The sequence below is a fragment of the Erythranthe guttata genome, chromosome 10 (genome assembly GCF_056151865.1).
Source record: "Erythranthe guttata isolate IM_541 chromosome 10, IM_541, whole genome shotgun sequence".
Lineage (NCBI taxonomy): Eukaryota > Viridiplantae > Streptophyta > Magnoliopsida > Lamiales > Phrymaceae > Erythranthe > Erythranthe guttata.
The window spans coordinates 5,215,729-5,227,258 of record NC_142542.1 but is presented as its reverse complement, the minus strand read 5'-3'; the positions used below and the strand labels follow the sequence as shown (position 1 = coordinate 5,227,258).

Sequence of the window (11,530 nt, the reverse complement as noted above, 5' to 3'; positions counted from 1 at the left end):
TTTATTATACTGAATAGTGGTACTTATCTTCATACCTAATTGTTACACTGATTGCCCTTCTTTGAGCAACATTGCTCTCTTGTGCCATTTATTTGCCGTTTAACAAGATTATCTTAACATTAATTGGTTACAAAGTATTTTTTATTTCTCATGTTTGGTAATAATTAAAATTAAAAAATAAAATTAATTATTCATTTTATGCATTGAACTCTTACAACAACAAATAATATAAGAGGGCAGCCCAACTGTGTTTCTTTAACTATTGTACGACGTGTGCATGCCCCTAAGTGTAAAAGTCTCTATGTGGTATGGTTTATTTATTTATTTATTTCTTTGGGGGTGTGTTCGTTGACATATATTGTTACAGGGGTTAATTTATCACCGAAATTTTCCGCCCGTACGGCCTGATTTGCCCACCAAATCAGTCAGCCTTCCTCACGATTTTCTTCGCACAAACACGCACAAACACAAGTCTTTTCAGCCACGTAAACGAATACAAGAGTATGCAGCGGAAATCAAACACACAAGCACGTTTACGGGCAATGCCCAACCTTTATATTAATTCCCACAATGAATACAAAGGAGACTAAGGTGCACACACAAAATCCTCACTCAGAATTGCCCAACAATTGCAATATGAACTCCCATATGCTAGATACCTCGGATTTGTGCACTCATAGCCAAATAAATACAAGGAAAAGGTAGTTTTCACACAAAACTACCTAAGGACACATGGCAGCATACAAACATGACACTTGGCTAACTATTACAAGTAATAAGGGGCAGTTTTCTTGCATTTTCAGGCCTCAACCGCTCCATAACTTCCTCAAATCCGCCCACAAGGCTGATTTCCGAAGCCCAACTTGATCGAGCCCGCGAACGCGCGCCAAACGGCCCAAACAGCCCGGCCGGTTGCTAGGCAGCCCATCTGCCTTGCCTTTTCCGCACTTTTGCTTCCCTTTACCGATTACTTGCCAGTTCTTTGCCCACACGGTCATCGGCACGCCCGCTCATCGGGCTGCCTTGCTTGCCTTGCCAATTTTGCCCACACTTGTCAAGTCGTGGTCAATTTCCCTCGAACGTTCGTTTGCCCACGTTATCGGCCGCATGCCGATTATTGCATACGCTTTGTCCGTCTTTGCTGCCGAGCAACGCCCGTGCCAGCCATAAGTACTATCGATCACCGTTCCCACTTGAACCAAGCCAATCCTTGCTTTCTCGGTCAAACACCCCGAATGCTTGCCGATCACTCGACCACTCATTGGCCGAACGCCCGACCACTCATTGGCCGGTTGTGTGGCTGCCTTGTGCCAATCCCCACTTGGCACCCTTTATCGGTCATGACTCGGCCACACTCGAGTCATTACCGATATCACCGATTAAGGGGGTAACAGACCTCCCCCACCAACGGTGTTCGACGCCCTCGTCGAACCGCAACCATCGGCTTCAGCTTTCCACTTGTCTTGCCACCGTCTTCGATTGTGCTTGAGCACTAGCACCTCATCGAAACCCAAAATATCCCAAGTCTGATCCCACGAATTTCCCACAAATTCTCTCAGCCCTCGGAAAAACGAACGCCAACCACGTTCAAACGGCAGCACCCGATCACAAGTGAAAATACTAGTTTTTGGCACAACTAGTATTTTATCTCGATTGCCACCCCGATCGAGAAAGGAGACTTCCAGCCCACGAAAACCACCGGCTTCCATTTCATCCACAACAGAAACCAGCCCACGAAAAACCCAACATGCCACAGAAATTCAGAGAATACCACATTTCGAACCCACGAGTTGTGCCACGCACGGCAGCAACTTGGAACAAAAGTAAGGCCACAATGCCCATTCATAAGCCCAAATGAATACCTCAACTTGCCTTCTGCCCATGACTCATTCCTCGGCAATGCACGTACAAGCAAACCAGCCCGAGAATTCACCGTCTTGTTTCCAACGGCTGCAATTAGGCTCGATGACTCCTCGTCGTTCGATTCTGCCTCCAATTGCACCGCAGCCAACATTTTCACCGGTCTCTTTCCCGCCTTTGCTTTCGTCACGTACGAGCATTCGACGAAGCATGGACGCTCATCGTGCATAATCATCAATCCTCCGAGAAACGGTATCACCGCAGCCTTGGCAGCAAGTAGGAACTCTTGCCCCAATATCACATCGAAATCATCAAGTGGTACGGCAGTCAGTCCGCACTGCCCTTTCCAAGAACCGATCACTAGATCGACATCGGTTCTGCCTCTCACCGGCCCCGCCTCTGAATTTACAGCCTTTACTTGACTTGCATGTTTTGAGAGAGTCAAGCCCAGCTTCTTGACTTCTCTCTCGGCAACGAAGTTATGAGTTGCTCCCGAATCAACCATAGCCTTCACCTCTTTGCCATTGATCAGCACCGTGGCATACATCAGGCCCTTGGTGCCGTTGGGTGCCTTGTCCACGACCAAAGCACTCAACAACTGAATCGGATTCGCACTCCTCGTCTCGTCCGACTCCTCACTATCCGACTCCCGCATCAAAGCATTCAATTTGCTCCTCTTCGGACAATCCCTCATTCGGTGGTTGCCATCACATAGGAAACAGCCACGGTTTTGTTTATTGACGACGGGCTGTCCACCGGTCTTGGCATGCACCGTGGATCCCTCGCCATCACCGCTTTCTTTTTGCTTCCAATTTCGGCCACCCTTGCCACCGAACTTCTTCCCCTTGGATTTATCCCTCTTCGAGCCTTCCTTATCGGAATCATCGGCCCCCATCACCTTGTAATCGACAAGTCGGTCCGCTGCCGAGATAGCACTTGGCAGATCCTTCACACCTTGTCTCCGCAACTCGGTTTGGGCCCATGGCTGCAATCCAGCCATGAAGTTGAATAACTTATCTTCATCGGACATGTCACGTATGTCAAGGAGCAGAGAACTGAATTCCTTGACATACTCCCTCACGGCTCCCTTGTGCTTCAATTGCCGAAGGGATTCCCTTGCAATCCAGCCCACGTTGCAAGGTAGGAATTGCTCTTTCAACTCCCGTTTCAGCACCTCCCAAGTCTCGATCTTGACTCGGTTAGCACTTGCATCGTCTGACAAACGAGCACGCCACCACAACTTTGCATCGCCCACAAGATACATACTTGTAATGGTAACTTTCTCGCGATCCGGAACCTTTGCTGCCTCGAAGTAATTCTCCATATCCCACACGAAGTTTTCAACTTCTTTGGCGCTGCGTACACCATCAAACGCAGTCGGTTCCGGCACACGAACCTTGGATCCCGATGTTCTGCCCTCAGAACTCGAGCCTTCATTACGAACAGCCCTCTTAAGCACCGTCAAATCAGTAAGCATCCCATCAAGCTTCATCTCAACGGCATCAATGAGGAGTCCCATCTCCTCCGCAACGGACGTGAATCTGCCCTCCACAAATTGAGGCAGATCGTCCAACGATCTTGCTAAGCGATCGATTTCTCGCTTCCCATCAGCGAGCCTTTGCAAGATTGGTGGATCCGTTGGATCTAGGGGCGGCCCAACCAAGGCTTCAAGACGTTGCAGCCTTGATTCCATCTCTAGCATCATCACACGAGTAGGATTTGGATTTGTCGAAGATCCAGAATCTTCAGCCATGCCGAACAGCAACACTTTCAGAACCCTTGAACCGGGCTCTGATACCAACTGTTACAGGGGTTAATTTATCACCGAAATTTTCCGCCCGTACGGCCTGATTTGCCCACCAAATCAGTCAGCCTTCCTCACGATTTTCTTCGCACAAACACGCACAAACACAAGTCTTTTCAGCCACGTAAACGAATACAAGAGTATGCAGCGGAAATCAAACACACAAGCACGTTTACGGGCAATGCCCAACCTTTATATTAATTCCCACAATGAATACAAAGGAGACTAAGGTGCACACACAAAATCCTCACTCAGAATTGCCCAACAATTGCAATATGAACTCCCATATGCTAGATACCTCGGATTTGTGCACTCATAGCCAAATAAATACAAGGAAAAGGTAGTTTTCACACAAAACTACCTAAGGACACATGGCAGCATACAAACATGACACTTGGCTAACTATTACAAGTAATAAGGGGCAGTTTTCTTGCATTTTCAGGCCTCAACCGCTCCATAACTTCCTCAAATCCGCCCACAAGGCTGATTTCCGAAGCCCAACTTGATCGAGCCCGCGAACGCGCGCCAAACGGCCCAAACAGCCCGGCCGGTTGCTAGGCAGCCCATCTGCCTTGCCTTTTCCGCACTTTTGCTTCCCTTTACCGATTACTTGCCAGTTCTTTGCCCACACGGTCATCGGCACGCCCGCTCATCGGGCTGCCTTGCTTGCCTTGCCAATTTTGCCCACACTTGTCAAGTCGTGGTCAATTTCCCTCGAACGTTCGTTTGCCCACGTTATCGGCCGCATGCCGATTATTGCATACGCTTTGTCCGTCTTTGCTGCCGAGCAACGCCCGTGCCAGCCATAAGTACTATCGATCACCGTTCCCACTTGAACCAAGCCAATCCTTGCTTTCTCGGTCAAACACCCCGAATGCTTGCCGATCACTCGACCACTCATTGGCCGAACGCCCGACCACTCATTGGCCGGTTGTGTGGCTGCCTTGTGCCAATCCCCACTTGGCACCCTTTATCGGTCATGACTCGGCCACACTCGAGTCATTACCGATATCACCGATTAAGGGGGTAACATATATAGTTACCTCAATTGTCAGGTGTCAATTTTTTTCCCCTAATGAAGGAATACCTAACTAATTATATAGGCGAATTTGGTAAATCTGCAGTCTCGTATAATAACTTGCAAATCATACGAGAGATGTAAACTATACCAGGCTAACCGTGTGATTTATACATTCTCTGTTGATAAATCACATAAAATATATGTGATCTATATATTCTTTGTTGATAAATGTATCTAAAAAAGATGTACCCAAGTATTTTTTGTTATATGTTATGCATGTGAAATATAAAGTGGAATAGGAGACACTGTACACACACTTTCTATAGTACTCATGTATAAATGTAGTATTTATTATGGTAATAATGTGAAGACGTATTAATTATCTTTGTTAAAGAAGGAATTTTTAATTAATTATATTAGGGCTAGCGTTGTGTACTTGTGTTACAGGTTAGTTAAACTACCAAATATATTGATGGCATGGTCAAGAAACTAGGTACTAATAGCAAATTTTATTGGTCAAATTCAATTCTTTTTTAATTGATTAAGATAATCCATGGTCACCTTTAAATATTGACATGGTCACAATTTATAACTCAGATTAAATGTTCTATTTCTACATTGCCTTTTAATGTAATTACTCGAGGCTGCAAATCATGGTACAAGTGGAACTAAAAGAAAAAGAATATTTAAAAATTGGAGTGATGAAGCAAATCTCATAAACGTGAATCATATTCTATACCTGCTTCGATTATCCATTTATACCCCTGGATAAAAGGATCTACATAGAACTTTTCAGCCTCCTCTTCTGTAATATCAGGCCTATATCCAGGCCACTTCACGCGCCGGCTGATAACCGAACCAGGCCCGGTATTATTATACTCGGCGTAAAATATTGTATCCGGCACTTCACTATCCGGGGCCCACTCAATCCACCCCGCAGGATCTATAATCTCCTGTACATACGTTTCCATTACAACAACGGTCGAGTGATTATTCCAGGGCCTGCCCAAAAAAGTTGGGGCAGTTAGATTGCCAAACGGGCTTATCCTACACCGTTGGATCGAGAAGCCCGTTTTCTGATTCGGGTCGGATTTGCTTTGTGCTGTGATGGTGTTGTACTGGCCCGGCCCGGGCTGACGTGGCTGAATTGTGCAGTTCTGGAAAACTGCGGCTGCGTTTCCGAAGATGAAATCTATTGTACCGGTGATTGTGCAGTCGCGATAGTATTGGCGGTTGGAGTGCGTGTAGAGTGTGTCTTGGTAGCCGTCGAAGTGGCATCGGTGGAAAATTGTGCGGTCGGATGAAGACCGGAGAGCTACCGCTTGGAGTTTGGCGGGGCCCGCCTTGTTCTTGAATCCCATATCTCTCGCGATGAAGCCTCTCCCTTCGGTTACTGCGCAATTTTGTTTAGAGATTTGTTATATATCAGATCTGTTTGGTTTCCAAGATAAGATTTCCGAAATTTCAAATCCAATTTTTCATTTTTTTTTTCTTCCCGAAAGTGCTTAAGTCGTAGGATGATTCGAGTTCGATTATCACCCCAAGTGACATTAATGAAACAAATAGACGAAACAAAGAAACTATAGGAATTTAAATAGGTAACTTACTGAAGGTGCCGCTATTGAACGTGGCCACTCCATCCATATAGTTCAAGCTGCTCGAAACTATCGTCTTCTTCATTCCATCTCCATATATCATCAGATTCCAAGAATCGGAATCGACAAACACATTTTTCTTCGTATTTACCCTTTTTCACATAAATAAAGAATCTATTTTCACTTCTTCTAGGCATTGCCTTCACAGCCGCGGTTATAGTCCGATAATCCCCACTGCCATCTTTTGCCACCGTCAGATTAGGTCTCAGACGCACTTCCTCCACTCGGAGCAATCTCCTATGATCATTAACCGAGATCTGAAAACCTCGTACGATTTTGAACATGTTTGAAATGATTGCCAAGCTGTTGCTAGTAAAAACCGTGGCATTTTCCATTAATGCCCTAGTTTCTTCAAGGATCGACGGAGGAATATTCTCTTTGTACTCTGTTAGTCCGTCCAAACACGTCGTTTGGTCGGTGATTGCGGTACTTAGGCATGTCATGAGATCACTAATCACCGAATTGTCTGAAAATCTCTCAATGCTCTGCAAAGAAGACATCGACATGTTGACTTGACTAATTGCGTCTTTGATCACGTGGTCACACACTTTCAATGCATTATGAGTGATGGAGTCGTTTATTGCGAAATAAATGAGCCTATTCAAGATTGACGATTTTACCCTCATTAGCTCGTTGAATGTTACCTACAGAACCAGCACCAGTCATCATTAGAAACCAAAGTCAGAAAGTCGTATTAATTATATATGTCTATCTGCGTACCGTTTTCATTTGTCACATGATTTGAATCTAGAAAAGAAAAAAAATATTGCTAATTAATTAACCTGTAGGGATAGCATGAAAACCGACTTCGGAGTGTCGGAATCGGGGGGTGGATTTTTGTTGCTCGATGAAGTCTTTAAAGAGTATATGCTGGAGTAGCACGAGTCTTTATAAAGAGTGGAGTTGCATATCGTTTTGATCATGGGATCGTATTTTTCATTCACGGGGTTGTTTTTTTCGTGGATTGGAATAAGAATTCCGATAATTGCACCCAGTATTAGGAGCACTAATAAAATGGAGGAAACGGAAATGATGACGAGGCGCTTACGGGTCTGTTTGCGGTACACTTCCTCTTCGAATTCTTCGTTTTTAATGCTCTCGAAAATATCGAATGATTCGGAAGTTTTCGTAATGCTCACTTCTTGATGATGGTTTAATCCTTCGAGCTTGAGGTTCTTGAGATCGATGGCGTGATCAGAAGAATCCATTTTCTTCCTCTGCTCTTGAATTTAATCACTGCAAATTTAATTTAGCATTGTTCGGAAGGAGAAAAAACTTAGGGTTGTGGAAAATTGAGGATATGATAATTGACAGTGATTTTAATGACTATGTACCTTTATAATTATTTATTTATTTATTTCCTGACAAATGTCAAGAAGGATAGATGGTTTCAAGGTTGTAAGAATAAGAGGAAACAATGAAGAGCTGTAATGAAACAATAAACATTGTGGAATTTTCAGGTTATGCCTTACTCTATTAATGACTGTCTTTGTTGCATGCAAAACAAGCATCAAAATACAATTGAAAGAGTTGCAGAATACACACACACACACACACACACACACACACACACACACACACACACACACACACACATATATATATATATATATATATATATATATATATATATATATATATATATATATATATAGGCCGGCTCCTTAGAAGTGTTGTAAAATTCTCAGCCCTTAATAATAATAATAATAGGATTTTTATTTACAAATCTATCATCCAACATCATGGGAATCTCTGAAAACTTCAGACGCCATCATCGTAAGGAAACGAAGTAGAATCGAGCCATTCCTGCCCGGTAATAAACTGCGAAACCGTGAAATTCGACGCGTCGTAATAGTCCATCACATGATAACCGGGCCAACTGACCCGTTTCTCAGTACCCGAACCCGGCCCGTAGTTCTCGTACTCACCGTAGTAGAGCGTGTCCAGACCCTGATCCCCGACCCAATTGCTCCACCCCTCCGGCGAGATAAAATCGTCGATGTATGACTCCAGATACACAGTCCTGGAGTAATTCCTCCACGGCCTCCCCAAGTAGCTCCGAACCGTAGACGAGTTGGAGTAGAGCTCTTCCGTGGCGAGAATCGTGCAGTTCTGCATCGAGATTCCGGTGTCCTCGTCGGGGGAGTTGCGCGATTGGGCGGTGACGACAGTGGACTGGCCGTGTAGGGGCATTCTGGAGATGATGTTGCAGCCCTGGAAGACTGCGGCGGCATTGCCGAAGATGTAGTCGATGGTGCCATAGATGTCGCACTCTCTGTAGAACTGGCGGAAGGAGTGGACGTAGAGTGTGTCCTGGTAGCCGGTGACGGCGCACCTGTACACGGCGGCGAAGTCGGCGTTGATGCGGAGGGCTACGGCTTGGTGCTTCTCCGGCCCCGCCGTGTTCTCGAATTTCAGGTCACGTGCTAGGAATCCCTCGCCCGAGACGGCTGTGATTGTTGATTTATAGAGATCATAAGGTTGAGTGAATTGGATAACACTATATTTGTCATATATTTGAAATTTCTTAGCCAATATTTAATATAAATCCGATTCCACTAATTTTTTGACATGTGGCACTCTTAAGTCTAAACTCTTATGAAATAAATCATGCTGTAATTAGGGGCTGTAATTAGGGTTAGAAGGGGTTATGCTGAGGTTTTCTTTTTCTTTTTTTTTTTCTTCTAATTATTAGAATTGTAATAATATTTTTATTTAAACTATCCACGTGTCAATCATCCTATGACATCCGATTTTCATATTAAAACAAACTATCCGATCTAAATTTGCACCATTTTGTAATTATAAAATCTAGGGTATATTACAACAGCCCCTCTAAGGTAAGTTATGTTAACGATAAAACCCCTCATTTTTCCATAATTACATCCACCCCTTTCAATTTATAAATTTCTCACATTAACACCCTTTTGTAGGGGTTGGATGTAAGATATTTACAAACTATAGGGGTTGCATGTAAGTAAGTTATCAAAACAAAGGAGTTTTTTCGTAATTACATTTTACCTTAGGGAGGTTGTTGTAATATACCCAGTCTATGCTATGCAAGGGTAATTTCGTAAATTTAAAATGCATTCAAATTTCAAGTTTAGTGGCAAATTTGTTATTAGGTGGTGTTTGCAAATGATTATTTAAATGATTATTTAAAAGCAGACGTTAGTGATTGTGATTTAACTTAGTTTTAAGTGCTTATTTCTAAAAGTTGGGAGTGTTTGCAAATATTCCAGAAAATGAACTTAAATAGAAAAAACAATTTAAAAAAGAGGTTACGAGTGTTTTTAAAAAAATAGCTTAAAGCAGGTTATTTTAAGAGAAGCAAAAGTAAAAGTTAATTTCGCAAACACCTGAAAACAGATTATGAGCAAAAAAAACCGCATAATCACTTTCAAAAAATATTTGCAAACACCACCTTATTAGAAATACAAATGCGTAAACGGTTGGACGGAAATGAAAGAGAAGAGAATTTCGTGCAAATATTCTTACCAACGGTGGCGGATCGGAAAGTAGTCCAGCCGTCGGCGACGCTTCTGCTGCCGGTAATCACAGTGACGTCACTTCCATCTCCGAGCAGCACAATGTTCGTCTTCCAGATCGGAATCTCCACATTTTCCAGATATACCCCTTCTCTCACGTATATAATCACTCTGTCGAAGCTGTTGTTCGGCGCGAAATTGATCGCATCGGAAACACTCGTGAAGTTCCCGGTGCCGTCGGCAGCCACCGTCAGCACCTCGCTCGGATCGTACTCGTCGCCGGAGCTCAGCAGCACCCGCCGGGCCTTCTTCGTCAGCCACCGCGGATAACCTAGCAGCCGCCTCTTGTTTCCTCCACCGCCGCCTCTGGGCGGGGTGGGGTTGGACAGAATCGACAGCGAATTGGTCACGTGCGTGTAAGTAATGGCCAGTGAGTTGACCAGGGACGATTTAATCGGGCCGGAGGCGGAGCTCAGCCCCTCCAAGCAGGTGATTTTGTTGGTGAGGGCGGCGCTGAGAAAAGCCCTAGCGTCGGCCAATTTTTGGGGATCGGAAGTGGTGATTCGGGCGACGGAATTTTTTAGGGCGTTGAGTGTGATTTGGTGGAGTTCGACACAGTCCTGAACGGTGCCCCTCTGTTTCTGGACGAGATTAGGTCCGGCGGCGGCGCCGGAGAAGAGATAGGTGAGCTTGAGGCCCTCGGAGATGGCGGTCCTGAGAGATTGGAGGATGAGAGTGATGATGGTTGGAGAGATGTTGATAGAGAGAGAAAGCTTGAGAGAATCGAAACATGCATCTGGATAAGGTGTTGATTTGCAGATTGATTTCACTGAAGAACTATTTATAATCTCTGAGGAAGAAGAAGAAGAAGAAGAAGAAGAAGAAGAAGAAGAAGAAGAAGAAGAAAGTGCTGATAGGAAAAGTGAAGAGAGAATAAGGAGAGATTTCATAAAAGGGGAAAACGCCATTGACATTGAAACAATGGAATTTTACTCAACAAATTAAAACTAACTTCTTATAAGTAAGTTTTGATTAATAATTTTATATATAAACCAGCAGAAGAAAGAAACTGTCACATTAATTCTTTCAAGTGTTGTTGAGATAAGTGCACTCAACCATTTATTGTCAACTTCATATCTCTCTCTCTCTCTCTTCTTGGAATATTATATATTTATATTCATATATTAGTGTGAAGAAATAGTGCAAGAGATCCGTGATATATATAGAGAGAGATGGCATGCATGTTAGTCTGTATGTCTTGGAAATTAAATTAATATTATTATGGTGCATGGGTTTCTGTATCATGCACAATACTTTGGAAAAAGCAATTCAAGCGGTGCAATAGTGACAAACCTTTAAATTACTACTTTTTTTTTTATTTATTATTACTAATTAACAATTCACGAGAAAGAGAGATGCCTGTCAAATAAAATTTGGAAGATGATGATAATTATTTATAATGATTTTATTATGTGTAATTTGGATTTGGGGCCATGTGAATTTTGGACCAAGAGATAATTCCCTACATAAACTGCCAATTATATTTCATAAAAAAGACCATGGGCTATCTGCTGCTTTTTTTCCTTTTGTCTGTTTGTCCAATATTATTGTCGGCTCATTATTCCATCTTACACTTGAAAATATATTGCATTAGTTTTTATTTCATATACTTAAACAATTAGGGTTATTTTAGTTTTTTTAA

At 43.3% G+C, this 11,530-nt stretch overlaps 1 protein-coding gene and 1 pseudogene across 2 annotated transcripts; both read right to left on the bottom strand.

Moving 5' to 3' along the window:
• Positions 1–5,319: 5,319 nt before the first annotated feature.
• On the bottom strand, positions 5,320–7,787 carry LOC105970901 (pectinesterase 3-like; annotated as a pseudogene). Its single transcript, XR_016033915.1, has 3 exons — positions 7,123–7,787; positions 6,293–6,984; positions 5,320–6,078 (listed from the first exon to the last, which is right to left on the bottom strand). The product of XR_016033915.1 is annotated as a pectinesterase 3-like (transcript).
• A 226-nt stretch (positions 7,788–8,013) lies between these two features.
• Positions 8,014–11,112, bottom strand: LOC105971033 (Plant invertase/pectin methylesterase inhibitor superfamily). Its single transcript, XM_012995880.2, has 2 exons — positions 9,839–11,112; positions 8,014–8,790 (listed from the first exon to the last, which is right to left on the bottom strand). Exons 1-2 carry the CDS (start codon positions 10,800–10,802, stop codon positions 8,102–8,104), a joined length of 1,653 nt encoding a protein of 550 aa, XP_012851334.2. The 5' UTR covers positions 10,803–11,112; the 3' UTR covers positions 8,014–8,101.
• Positions 11,113–11,530: the final 418 nt, after the last annotated feature.